Genomic DNA, 15208 nt, shown 5'->3' on the forward strand with positions numbered 1-15208 from the left:
TTTTGGGATGACATCATGGGAGATATTCGAATATTGTGATATATGAATGACTTCTGAAGGCTTTGAATTTAGGATGTGCTGCATAGCTTGGCAGAAATTCAAAGTCCTTCTGAGCACACACAATGTGTGCCAAACCATGGGTAATGCAGTCAATTTAGCTCCTGACCTCACAATTGCCTACAAAGAGATGCACACATTAAATTCCAGGAAAAAGCTTTCCTTGGGCTACCAGACTTGTTCCATATAAACATGTAGCTTGTAAACAACATGAAAAAATAAATAAATAAATAAATAAATTGAAAGATGCTCAAAGCAAGCTTAAATTTGCATTGATAAATATCCCAGCATCTTAGGCAACATGGTATCGGTAAGGGCCAACAGACTGTGGATAGCTTCCTTGACTCCATACGTCCCTGACTTTAATTAAAAAATAATTAACCTTTTAAAGGGCATTGTGATTTTGATGAATATCTTTGGAGCAAAATAGGCTCTCAGAGGCATTTGAGGGAAATAAAAACAATAGCCAGTGTTTTCTTTGGAACTACTGTATGTGCATCTGCCTCTCAACACAGCCAAGATAAACTGTTATGGCAACAAGTATCCTGAGGAGCAAGAACCAAGGGTCTCCATGATTTCCCTTCAGTTTGGCTTCTGGCAAATAGGTGTTCTGCAACTGGCAATGGGCCTCCTGGCAGCCATTTTATGACGAGGCAAACCATTCCCCCATGAAGCTATTTTTGTTTGAATGCACTCAGAATGCAACTCAACATTGTCAAACTATTTACTAAATCTGCACTACTATTAATCTTCTCATCGTTCCCATCACCAATCTCTTTCCACTTATAACTGTATAACTGTAACTTTGTTGCTGGTATCCTTATGATTTATATTGATATTGATTGTTCCTGATTGCTTATTTGTACTCTATGATTATCACTAAGTGTTGTATCATTAAGTGTTAAATTGTACCCTATGACCATCATTTATGTTGTAAATGTTGTACCTTGATGAAGGTATTTTTTCTTTTATGTACACTGAGAGCATATGCACCAAAACAAATTCCTTGTGTGTCCAATCACACTTGGCCAATAAATTCTATTCTAATTCTAAATTCTAAAATTCTAATTCTATAAAAGACCAATTGGCCCCATTGGCCCCCAAGGATTTCTGACTTGTCATCTGAACAGTCACAATGCATTTTTAATCAGAAGTAACACAATAGCAGAATAACTAGAGTTGGAAGGTACCTTGGAGATCTTCCAGTCCAAACTCCTGATCAAGGAGGAGGCCCTATACCATTTCAGACAAATGGTTGTACCATCTCATCTTAAAAACTTCCAGTGTTGGAGCATTCACAACTTCTACAGGCAAGTTGTTCCACTGATTAATTGTTCTAACTGTCAGGAAATTTCTCCTGAATTCTAGGTTACTTCTCTCCTTAATTAGTTTCATTGTTTAATGAAACTAATTAGTTTCATCCATTGCTTCTTGTCCTGCCTTCAGGTGTTTTGGAGAATGGGTTGACCCCAGAGGTGGTTCTACTTACCTTTACTACTGATTTGCAACAGGGCCGCGCATGCTCCCTCGCTTCGCTCGCTCGTTCTTCTGCGCATGCACAGAAGGGTCCTGATGATGTCTGGGTCAGTGGGCGGAGCCTGCCACCAGTTTTACTACTGGTTCTTGCGAACCTGTCTGAACCAGGGGCAACCCACCACTGGTTGACCTGTCTTCTTTGTGGCAGCCCGTTAGATATTGGTACACTGCTATCACATCACCCCTAGTCTTTTTTTTCATTAAACTAGATATACCCAATTCCTGCAATGATTATTCATATGTTTTCTGAAGCAATGTAATATATTTGTAAGAATCAAAATAGGTGGCAGTACTTAGCCAACCTGATTGACCTGAAAAACTAGGCAGATATGGATGGGAGATGGCTAGGTAAGCTAAGAGCTATACACTAAACTGGGAAAAATATTTTGGAAGAAGTCAAATGCCTCCATTCAATTTCTAAAAAAACCACAACATAAGCATGCCTGTGTGATTAGTAACTTCCTTATATATTTTTACATTTATAGAACTTGATAAACTGGACCAGCTCATTTTTTTTAGCATGGGATAGTCTCATTCCACTAGCAGGTCAGGTTTACCTTCATCTAGAATGAAGTCACCTATTGATTACGTAGGAAAGTACTTGACTCAGTATGGACTCCAATTTCAGTCAGTGCACTGCCAACTCTCATACCCTCAGGTCTTCTCACATATTAATTGATGGTAAAATTATTTAGATAACAAATGTAGTGGAATTTTTGGTTAATTGATCTAACACTGTAATAGTGGAACATAATGCTTTCTTAGCAGCTTTCCATTTCTCATTCTGAAAGTGAATAAGAAGCCCATTAATTCATGCTTAAAGTCAGACCTATATTTCTAAAGGCTGCCGTTATATGACTTAATATCAGTGAAATGCTTCTTACCTGTGAATATCCATGTAGAATAGTTACCACAATGCTGATACTCTGGTTCCAATGTATTCCCCTGACCTCCACAACAAGCACTTGATACATTCAGAAGAAATGAAAGATACCCACAGCATTGGAAACTTAGATTATTGTTCTGATTTCCATTGCAACATATCTAAATTAAAAACAAAATAAAACCAGATACACGTTAAAGCATAAAGTGTTTCCTGATAGAACAATATCAACAGCACATATATAAACCCACGAATCCATTAAAACTGAATTCTTATCCAGCATTGATGATGTTATGTACTTTCAGTAATGAAACGTCTGCAAGAAAACCGCCAAGTTCAGAGAGCACCAAGGGCCCCTGAATTCTTGTTGGTTAGCAGAAATCTAACAAAGGAAACTGATCACGTCATCAATAAAATGTACAGATAATTTACCTAGCTATAAAATCAAATTGAATTTATCAAAATTTACAATAAATCTTGGGTAGAGCACAATGAATAAACTTATGGCCAAGAAGCATAATCTCACAAATACATTGATGATAAGTTTAAATTTATGGGCTTGCTGGCTATTTCAGGCAGACTGTTTTCCAGAATTCAGCAGAGAGTTTGAATTTTCTTATAGTCACAAACAACAGCAACCATACAAGCCCAAGTTTTATAGAATAAGGAAGGAAGGAAGGAAGGAAGGAAGGAAGGAAGGAAGGAAGGAAGAAAGAAAGAAAGAAAGAAAGAAAGAAAGAAAGAAAGAAAGAAAGAAAGAAAGAACTGGATAATTGGAATGCCAAGAAGGACCACTGTGTATTCTTGTAACTCCAGGTGCATCATGTGGAAGTAGAGACATGCAAGGCTATTTGGAAGATGTTACAATCTGAAAGACAGTTTGTTCAGATATATGTCTACCTCACATGAACATTCAAATTTGGACAATTTGAGATTATTCCGCTATTTCACTAGGATGGGTGTTGGCAACCCATTTAGGAGCCACTTGTGGCTCTTTGGGCCCTCGGCTGCGGCTCCCTGTCCCATCACTGGCTGGCCCCTCCCCTCCCTGTCACTCCTCGCCTGGCCTAAGAAAGTAAGGGTGATGGCGGGGGGTGGAGAAGCAGGCGGGGCTGATTCTCCAGTGCCTCACTCTTGCTGGAGCTTCTTCCGGCCCTTGTTGGTGCTGGGCATGCCTCAGTTGCTTAGGGAGGCACGCAATCTGCTCTCTGCCCTGAGACACTGGCCCAACCAGCAGAGACCGATGCCAGCCTCACTAACATGAGGGCTGGTGGAGTGGGACTGGGATCCAGGAGGATTAAAGGGGGGATGGGCCTGCAGCGCCCAGCCATGGCTTTAAGAAGCTCAGGGCAGCGGGAAAATGGGGCTGGACCCATCAAACTTCGCATGCCTAACCCGGAGATCAGGAAAGCTGAGACAGGGCCAAGCTGGCAAGCTGTCCTTGGGGCTCTTCATTACTCCTTTTCTTTATTCCTTTTGGAAATCTGGGCTGGCTGAGGAACAAGCGCGGACAGCAGCAGAGACTTCCCGTTAGACGGCCCTCCTCCTCCTCCTCTTGTGATCACCTGGCTGGCTCTGGCGGGGCCAGGAGTGTCCTGCATGAGCAGGGAGACCCTCCTCAAGCGAGGAGGCAGGCTCGGCCAAAGTATAGCAAATATCTCTATACCTCAAAAAAGTAAGGTTTCCCCTCCCCAGCATATTCATTCTTATTGATTCCTATATAATATTTTTTTTTCCTCATGTGGCATATATAACTTCTTGATCATGATTTTTAGGCAAAGCTATTTCAATTCTATAAAGGTAAAGTAAAGGTTCCCCTTGCACATACGTTCTAGTCATTGCCGACTCTAGGTGGCAGTGCTCATCTCCGTTTCAAAGCCGAAGAGCCCGCACTGTCCGAAGACGTCTCCGTGGTCATGTGGCCGACATGACTCAATGCCAAAGGCGCATCGAACGCTGTTACCTTCCCACCAAGGTAATCCCTATTTTTTTCTACTTGCATTTTTATGTGTTTTCAAAACTGCTAGGTTGGCAGAAGCTGGGACAAGTAACGGGAGCTCACCCCGTTACATGGCAGCACTAGGGATTTGAACCGCTGAGCTGCTGACCTTTCGATTGACAAGTTCAACATCCTAGCCCCTGAGCCACTGCGTCCCCTAATTCTATAGTGTAAAATACAACAATTTTAAAAGAAAATATAACAAGAAAATGATTGTCATGAAGACTAGGGACCCTCCAGAAGGTATTTACAAAAGATTGCAGCAATAAGAGAACTTCTCTAAAGAGAACACTTTCCACAAATGCAGAACCATATTTTTAAGCTGCTAGTTAGTTATCTACTAATTCTGTCTAAGCCAGATGTATACACAGTATTTAAAAATACTTATTACTGAATTTTGATTACTTTTCTTCAGGTTCTATATTTATAAATATAGAAGCTGAAGAAATTTGTTAATTTCATAAAAATATCATCATTACAGGTAGTTTTACAGGTAGTCCTCATTTAGGAACTGCATTGTTTAGTGACTGTTTGCAGTTAAGGTGGTAATATAAAGGAACTTTATGACAAATCCTTGCATTTACAACCTTCACAGACCAGTAAAATAAAGTAAAATCCTAAATTTAGATATATTTTTTTAAAGCTAGTATTCTATGGAACCAATTTTCCTAATTTGGTCAAAAATTGGCAAGCTGCTAAAAACACTATGGCCATTGGCATTTTGCTTTTGATTAGACTACTGGGTATCTTTAAACCAAACTGCGGTCTATAAATGGGAGACAGGCAACATTTCCAGATCCCTCTTCAGATGCAATTGTCAACTGGCTTTACAGAGATATATTTCTTCCTTACCTTTGGAAGACCACATTAGTCACTATATACCAGATATATCATATTTTTCGGACTATAAGATGCACCGGAGTATAAGACTCACCTTAGTTTTGGGGGAAGAAAATAAGAAAAAAGCTGAATGGTGGGTGGATTAGCCTCCTGGAATACCCATAATTAGCTGTTTCCAGAGGTGAATTTTAGCAACAGGTTTGTTGGTTGTGAGCTCTGTGCTTTGCTTTTTTTTTCAGCTTCTGAAGCCTCCGTTTCAGAGGCTTTTTTTTTCTGAAGCTCCGTTTCAGGGGCTTTTTTTCTGAAGATCCACTTCAGAGGCTTTTTTCAGCCTCTAAAACCTCTGTTTCAGAGGCTGGGAGGGGCTACATTCAGAATATAAAATGCACCCAGATTTTCACCCTCTTTTGGGGGGTGAAAAGGTGCATCTTATACTCCAAAAAATACAATAGCTTAGAATGGTGCAGCAGGTTGATATTCTCTAAATCATCATTAAGTTCATTAAGATCTAGGTAATGTGGTAAAAAGGGGAAGTACCTATGTTGCACTCCCAGTATGACTTCTGAATAATTCTCTGATGTATTACAGAAGGAAGACCAAGAACTAGTTTTGTAACAGAAAAGAGAAATATAGTGTGATTCTCTCTTCAGTTTTATTACATTTCCTCCCACCATCCCATGTATTTCTATTTTGATATCCACTTGATTATTTATTTAAGTCCTGTTCCAGAAGAGTCCAGAGAACAAATTCTTAAGTACAGTCTTCTGTCTCTCTACCTCACATAACAGGCATCAGCTCATAAGTTTAATGAAAGTCTACGGTAGAATAAAATATTTATCTAAACACTGACAGATGAGAGTGCAACATTATTAGTGGAAAGCTACTATCCAGTTCATAGACAAGCTTGTTAGGGTACTGTTATTCCTTTAGGCACTAATGCTATTCATGTGATTAGTCCCACTGAGTTCTTCTGAGCATATCAGTAATACTGTGACATTCATTTTTCTTGCTGCAATTACTTTTAAACAAGTGAGAAGCTAAGAATCGGAGTGAACAGAAGATAAAGAAAATTACAGAAATTCATACTGGTTATGAAGCCAACCTTTTAAAGTGGTTAATCATTAAATGAGAAAAATTCATATATTTTATTGCTTCCTCTATAAATGTGTACCATTAAATGTGTTTAATAAATAAATACATAAATAAATAAAAGGCAAAAGTATTGCTTTAAAAATAAGAGATGGGCCTAAGATATATCAGATTTGCTAATTTTGATAAATTATAATTCAGAGCCATTCCTTAACATTTGGAAAATTCTCTACTCAGCGCAAAGGCAATAATTTCCCACATTCTTTCTAACATGGAGGTGTCTTCCAGGGGGAGGGAAAATGATGAAAGCAGCATTGCATTGCCACAGTGCAAGTTTTGTCCTTTTGTATGTGTATGTCATCCATAGAGGTGGGTGGTTTTGGGAAATTATTTCCCCAGGTTGATGAAAAATCACTCATTCCTTGACAGAAACGATTCAGTGTATTTCCCGTTTTCTGCATACAGACAAACGGAATCCTTCTGTGCTCAGAAAACATAACCTGGATCCAAACCACAGTTTTTGAATCCTTTTGAATGCAGACTGCATTTGCAGCTTTTCAATTAGCCTAAAATCTGTTTTGCAACTTTGAATAATGGGTTAAGTTAGACACGAAACACACTTCTCCAATGTAATTTGGGAATATACTTTTGCCAGGCCTCCTTTGACACAAACAAATTGCAGAGGAGCAAAGAAGCCTTTCAAAGTACAGACCTGATTTTTGTCTTAGCCACTGTTAGTAACAAAAAACAGCAGGAAAACATGAGTTTGCAGTATAAAAGGGCTTCAGAACCCCTGGCAGCAGGGTTATTGCCATAACAAGAATACCAGCTGCAAAATTCAGATGACCACTAGATGACAGCAAAAAGATACAGAAAACATTTTATTGTCATTTAGTGGTCACTTGGACTTTTTACAGTCCAGTTATGCCTATTGCCATCCTATATCATGTATATTTGTATGCCATGACTGCATATGCTTTCTGATTATAAAGAATGTAATGCACACAGTCAACTATTTTTCTATTGGCCAATTGATCAGCTGGCCAGTGTGGAATGCTTGGCTGGTTTCTTGCTGTTTTCCTATTTTCTGCCAACCCTCCTGCTTACAATCACTGGTTTCTCATTTAGCATTAAAAGGAAGGGAAATTAAAACAGTTCTTTAATCAGGATTACTTTTAGATTGAATGTATTTTAACAACGTTTATTTGTTTGAATAGTTTGCATTTTTATATTGAAGGGTGCTTTATGAAGCTCTGGATGGAAATATGGGAATATTATTTCTATTATGAGGAACAAGAGAAATAGCAGCAGCAGCAGTAATAGTATTGCTATTCAGTGATGAGAAATTAGTGTTCAGGAAAGGACCAAGGCTTCAATTTATACTGCTCTTTGAACAATTATCTTAAATGTCAAAAGTGCTTTAAATTTTCAAATCCTTCTAAGCTATCTCTTTCCCAGTAAAACTTCTTGTCATCAACTCAATGATTTTTCTGAGGCAAGATTCCATCGATATTATTTGCCCATTATGTACCTCTTAAACAGCTTACAATTTACTTATACTCAGCATACCCTTGAAATTACGTGATTCAGCCAGCCTCCCATTTGTATCTTTGAACTGTTATGTAGCTCCCCAACATCCTTTGCAACAGGCTATAAATTACAAAATAGCATTTTTGGCAGCATTTTAGGACAGATCCTATTTGTATTGGTCTGAAGCCCAGAGGATATGCATTATCAGCCCATAAAACAAAATGTATTTAAGAACTATCGGGATTATGTCATATCCCCCCAAAAAGCCAACTACTGAAATTGGTAATGATCATCATTATTTCATCCTCTTATATTTAAGTGTATACTAGCCAGCCAGGGTTCTTATTAGGCCTGTATTATCTCATCATCTTTTATTTAGGGCTGGCAATTTAGGATGGTGTAATCAGACTTATATATCTGCTTTCCTAAGCCATCCAATTAAAAATACTGCTTTTTCCTAATTATTTTCTATGTTCTCATCAGCATCAGTATAGTTTGTATAATTTGATTTCAAAATAAGATGGAAAAAGAGAAAAAAGGACTCCCTTAGATGAGTCTACAAATGAAAAAGTTTTCCATGATTCTGCAAAATATTTTGTAGCATCTGATCCCAATTAGATCAAGCTGCCTATTAGTTAAAACAGTTGATAGTAGTTTGCATGCAAGAGAATTAGAATAAAATTAATTCTGTCCTACAATCTGCCTTTCAGATCCTCTAAAGTTTTTTTAAAAAAATATTATGCCTTATTCTTGGGCTGGTCTAACCAGGAGCATGGGGTTTATAAAAGTGATATTTGCCATCTATTATGCTGTTTTTGAACTTCATTTTAATGAGAGAGATATATTCTACTAGGCAGAAGAGTTGAATACAAATCATTGTATTATCATTTCTCGAAATTTGTAGCTTCCTAAGCTGCTTAAGTTTATTAATGTGGAAAAAAAAATAGAAGTTCCATTCTGATAGCTTCCTTTGAAATTTATAGCTTGGTCACCTTATAATTAAATTATCACAAAGAATTTCAGCATTGTTTGCATTCAGACATTCTCTTCATTTTGGGAAAACATCTTCTAGGAAAACCCTCTTTCAGCAAATTGAATGAGAAACAGTAGGAAAAATATTGAGAAATGATATTTATTTATTTAAGAAAATTTATATGGCCACCCAACTCACTCTCAGTGACTCTGGGCGGCTTACAAATATAAAAACCCAATAAAATAAATAATAGGTTATAAATTAAAATAACAGGAGCCAATAGAAACAACAGATGCTTTGTGCAAAGATCAATGGCACAATGGAAGACAAAGTTTCTGGTTAATGGTGATACACTGGGAGGGGTTAATATCAAGAGAGAAGTTTTCAAGGAGACTTATTGTCTCCACTACTGTTTGTCATTGTATTGATTCTTATGTTAACAATACTGAACTAGTTGGACCACAGATAGCAAACATCAAAAGCAAAGAATAAAGGCATATAAAGCTAGAATTGAGAAGACAGCTATGGACAGCAAATGCCACCTTTGCAAAGAAAGTGTGGCCCACCTAGTTAGCTGCTGCAAGAAGATCGCATAAGACTGACTAGGAACAGCGGCATGACAAAGTAACAACAATGGTGCATTGGAATATCTGCAAGAAATACTATTTGCAAGTAAAAACTGCTGGGACTACAAAATAGACAAAGTAATAAAAAAATGAAGAAATGAAGTGAAATTGCTCTGTAACTTTAGAATTCAAACAGATAAACATCTGACACATAACACCTTAGACTTAAAAATAGTTAATAACCCAAACCCAAATCCAGCTGAATTTTTTTTTAAGTCATTAAGGACTTGGCTTTTTGTCCGGGTGCTAAGATCCTGAGTATGCACAGGGACCCATTCCTTGGTTGTTTTAGCAATTATGATGCATGATTTATTCTCTGGTAGTAATATTTAATTTTTATGTTATTGTAATTGTTTTATTTTTTAAATTGTGTTCATGATCCAGGGTCACTGGTTAAAATGGGCAGCCATATAAATTGAATACATAAAATTCAGCTTTTTAAAATTTAATGTTCTGTTTCATTTGCAAAGGAAAATAATGAATATAATTTATTCTTGAAATAATAATAATAAAAAAAAACACCCCAGTATGGAGGCCTTTGGCCCAAAACAGGAAATTCACGGCTATAGTAACGCTGATTAATATCCCGGTTCTGCTAAAATAAAATCCAGTGAAAAATAGTGTATACAAAAGAATACTTTGCAGAAATCCTTCCAATGAAAAGTATTTGTAACCAGTCTACAGATTCTTACCATAAGTATGTGAAGACAATATAGAGAATATATTCAGCAAAGTGTTATTATAATACTAAAGTCAAGAAAATAAGCAGAAACTTGTCTTATTTCAAGTTGATTAACTTGTCCATCATGGCCACCGAGTCTGGAAACCTCCTCCTTCCAGATAATTGACTTTGGGGATCATATTTCCCTCAGTACACGGTTGGCTGGGTGGCTTATGAAAAGCAGGATGGTAGAATAAGGCCTTGATTTATTGGACTAATAGAGAGGAAGGGATATATATTAAAACTCAATTATCATTAAATGACAAACAGGATTTTCAAGCCTCAAAACATACTTGTATATGAGAAAATCTACCTTAGTGACTGCTTAAGATAGTTTTAGAGATTATAGAACAAAGTAAATATATTGTACAATTTATCTGGTACCTAAGTTGTACAATATATTTTACTTTGTTCCATAATCTTAAAGAGAAAAAATATATACCATAAACAAATATTCATTTTAAGGGGAAATGGCAAACACTGCCTGGACTGATCCATCATCTTACAGACTTTGTGGTTAAGGTTATGTCAGCCAGCATAATTTATATTTTCGTTTGAATCACTGAGATAATTCACTTTCCTAATTGATGCTTTGTCTGACAACAAATCTTATGAATACACACTGTCACTACATGTGTGATGCTGCTTCTGACAAATAGGGACATTATTTTATTATATTAAATCTTACCTTCAAACTAAGAGTTTTCTACCTCATTTGTCAATAAAAAATGTATAGGTGTCTACTGTTCTGACTGCCGTATTGATCCAACTCTTAACTTGCAACTAACATAAATATTAATCTGCAAATGACCACAAGTTTAAAATATTTCTGACAAATCATGATAGGCCTCATTCAGAGTTGTTCATCATTAGCACATAAACAACCACCCACTTATAGATAAAACTAAATGGATTTGCTGTACGGTAGCATCAAATCAGTCAATCAACCAAGTAACCCAAAAGGAATTTAACCATCTCAATAAGCTAATATTTTCCATCTAGATTGTGATAAATGATAAAAAAGACAAAAATGCACCAGGGAATACTCCCTAGTTATCTCTTTTCATTTTTACACCAGCACAATAAAGGTAGCATAATATTTTTTGAAATGGGTCTGCATAATCAGGATGGATCTGCAGGTACCATTGAGAAAGTGTTATGTTATGCTAAAAATAAAAATCAACAGTGGGCTTGTTCCCATTCAGCAGTGCAGATGTTTATAATATATTTCTGGTTCCGGTGAGCACGAGAGCAACAGAACAAGAGAGGGGCTCCTCTGAGATCTAAGATCAAATCACAATTATTGATTAAATATCCCCCACTACCGTGACTGAAAGGTGTCCCCACTTTGACGAAGTCCTGAGGACCCGACTGATATATTCCGAGAGCGTTAATCCCAGCATATCGCTCCTCCATAACCACCGGCAACTGCCCAACTGCCGTTACTACTGCCATCTTGTAACGGCCGTTCTTAGAAACCTGACCCAGAACCGAGTGATCAAATTGCCTCTTTAAAGCCAAACACCGGCTCCACCGACTCAACGGCCCAGTAAATTCAAGAGATACATATTTGGCGACTGCCACCATCGCCGCCCACATGCCACTAACAGGATACAGGTGACCTACACAACCCTCTGCTGGTCCACGCCACTGCCGCGATTTGACATCCGCCGTTGCTCGGCTGGAATTTGGAAGCGACTGTCACTGCCAGGGTGAGCGATGCCACTGGAGCTACAACCTAAATTTTGGATTTCCCGCCATTGTGGCTGTGCTGGGGAGGGCTTTCCCCACTGCCGCTGCTTGCTGTTGGGGATTCCCACTGCTGTGACCGACGCCCGGCTCACTGCCGGGGTTCCCGACGCAAAGGAGGGCTTCCCCCACCGCTGGGACTTGCTGCTGGGGAATCCCACCACCGTGATGGACACCGAGCTTTTCCCACCACCAAAACTTGCTGCCGGAAATCCCCGGCGCTGAGGAGGGCTTCCCCCACCACCGGGACTTGCTGCTGGAATTCCCACCACCGTCGCCAACACCAGGCTTTCCCCACAGCCGAGGCTTGTTGCCGGGGATTCCTGAGACTGACATCGGGCTTCCCCCTCTGCCAAAGCTTGCAAACGAGGATTCCTCAATATCACTGAGAGATAGAAGTTAAGAAAGATCTATTTAAGAGAAGATACTTCTTCAATTGTTGAAATTGGTAAGAGTGAAATAAATTAAAAGAAATAAGAATAATACTGCTTGAATACTAATTACATAATAATTAAATAAAAAAATAAAAAAATTTACCATGCCAGCCAAAAAATCCAAAAGATCAACCATTGACGCTGATAAAAAACTTGGAAACAAGAATAATAGCAACTATTGAACAAAACTTAGAAAAAAGAATTCTAGATATTGAACAAAACATAGAAAAAAAGAATACTAGCTATTGAACAAAACTTAGAAAAAAAATTCTAACAGTTATTGAACAAAGTTTCATCAATCTGATAAAACAAATTACAACACAAAAAAATGAATACTCGACTCATCTAAATCTCTTCCCAACTCATCTAACATTACATAATACTCATCCTTCAACTCAACCTAAACATTTATGCACTGTCCCCTATAGATCATAGCTGACTAAAGATAGTTGACTTCCCAGCAGTTGCCCATTATCCAGAACCTACCTGTTCCTTCCTTGCACAGATTTCACCTTAAGAGTTGCACTTTTCCAATAAATCCCAATTTGATGACAGATTCCTCCCCTGTGCATTTTACTATTGTCTTCATGTCTTAGAAACTGCAATGTTACTATGCTTTCTGTCCCTTATGTTCTTCAACCACAACAGTACTCGAGCACACAATAGATACAAACTGAAGGAAAACCGCACAAAACTTGATTGCGGAAAATATGTCTTCAGCAACAGAGTGGTCAACGCCTGGAATGCACTACCTGACTCTGTGGTTTCTTCCCCAAACCCCCAAAATTTTAACCTTAGACTGGCTACTGTTGACCTCACCCCATTCCTAAGAGGTCTGTAAGGGGTGTGCATAAGAACACCAGCGTGCCTACCATCCCTGTCCTAATGTTCCCTTTAATTGTATTCATTTTTTGTGTTCAATTCATGCTTACACTTATATATATTATTTAATACATACTCAACAAATAAAATAAATAAATAAATAAATGTTCTCCTCTTTCAATGACACTGTTTATTAATGTGTTTATTAATTTACAAATAAATTTATTTAACTTGAAATAATTGTTTTACTTCATTTCATGGGATCCTCTAAAGCTACATTTTAAATGAAATAACTAACCTTAGGCCACCATTAAAGCAGTATTAAATATTAAGTAAATAATAATTTCCAAGAATACAAAACATATCACTAAATATATTTCCTAACAGTTGTGTGGGCAGATCAATATGTTCCCTTTGCTGCAGACAAGGCTGGAAGATGACTAACTAAATATATCAACTGTTCAAAGGTATAAATGTAAAATAATTTTATAAAATGGTTCTGATTTGTAAGCATAATCCTGCATGCATTAATAACGCAAAATCAGACATCAATGAATTGAACATTTGGTGAAGGAAACCAGTAACCTGTGTCATGTGCTGTTGTTATACGTGACAGCTCCAGCAGTGGTTTTAACTATCTGCAGACCAGAGGTGGGTTTCAGCAGGTTCTGACCAGTTCTGGAGAACCGGTAGCAGAATTTTTGAGTAGTTCGGAGAACCAGTAGTAAAAATTCTGACTGGCCCCGCCCAGTGGTGGGATTCAAGTAATTTAACAACCGGTTCTCTGCCCTAATGATTTCTTCCAACAACCAGTTTGCCAAACTGCTCAGAAAGTTAACAACCGGTTCTCTCAAAGTGGTGCGAACTGGCTGAATCCCACCACTGGCCCCGCCCCCATCTATTCTCTGCCTCCCAAATCCCAGCTGATTGGGAGGAAATGGGGATTTTGTAGTAACCATCTCCTGGAGTGAAATGGGAATGGAGATTTTACAGTATCCTTCTCCTGCCATGTCCATCAAGTCACACCCACAGAACCAGTAGTAAAAAGTTTTGAAATCCACCACTGCTGCAGACCCTCTACCTGGACAAATATTTCAAACTCTGTGTATTATAGGTAAAAAATATTGGTTTGAATCAGTATATTATTCACTTTTTGACCAGGGAAGCATTTTTAGTTCAGCTTTAGGAAATGTATATGCAGAAGCTCATATAGAAGTGGATGATCCTTTAGATATCCTTGTTATACAAGTAGTCCTTAACTTATGACCACCCTTGAGCCCAAAATTTCTGTTGCTAAGTGAAACATTTGCTAAAGGAATTTTGCCTCATTTTACAAATTTTCTTGCCATAGTTGTTAAGTGAATCACTGCAGTTACTAAATTAAATACCATAGGAATTAAGCGAATCTGACTTTCCCCTTGACTTTGCTTGTCAGAATGTCACAAAAGATGATCCCAGGACCCTGGTACACTGCAACCATCATAAATATGACCCAGTTGCCAAGCATCTAAATTTTGATCACATGACCATGGGGATGCTGCAATTGTCGTGTGAAAAATGGTCATAAGTCACTCTTTTCAGTGACGTAACTTTGAATAGCCACTAAATGAACTGTTGTAAGCCATGGACTACTTGTAGTTTGATTGAGATAGGGGTTAAACATGACATGACCACTGATGTAAAAACAAGGATAAAGAAAGCTCAAACAGCATTTTTCAAAATGAAAAAGGTCTTCTGTAGTCACAATAAGTTGACTTTGTATATAATATACAAATGGATGAAGACTATTGCTTGACATAGTGTAAGCCACCCTGAGTCTTCGGAGAAGGGCGGGATATAAATGCAAATAAATAAAAAATAATATATATATATAAACCTAGGATTGAAAATCAGGCTTGGCAGATGCTACATCTTTTCTATCCTGATCTACAGAGTGGAGAGTTGGTCTC

The 15208-nt window shown here is 37.9% G+C and overlaps 1 protein-coding gene across 1 annotated transcript in view; it reads right to left on the reverse strand.

The window, feature by feature from the left end:
- The window catches only part of USH2A (usherin), a 587033-nt gene that overhangs the window by 126310 nt on the left and 445515 nt on the right, over positions 1 to 15208 (reverse strand). Inside the window, exons 48-49 of the mRNA XM_058169610.1 lie at positions 11886 to 12413; positions 2478 to 2637 (exon numbers count right to left, since the gene is read on the reverse strand). Of these exons, the coding sequence (XP_058025593.1) occupies positions 2478 to 2637; positions 11886 to 12413 (688 nt within the window). The remainder of the gene's footprint in view (positions 1 to 2477; positions 2638 to 11885; positions 12414 to 15208) is intronic.

Source organism: Ahaetulla prasina, chromosome 1 (assembly GCF_028640845.1).
Source record: "Ahaetulla prasina isolate Xishuangbanna chromosome 1, ASM2864084v1, whole genome shotgun sequence".
NCBI classification, from domain to species: domain Eukaryota; kingdom Metazoa; phylum Chordata; class Lepidosauria; order Squamata; family Colubridae; genus Ahaetulla; species Ahaetulla prasina.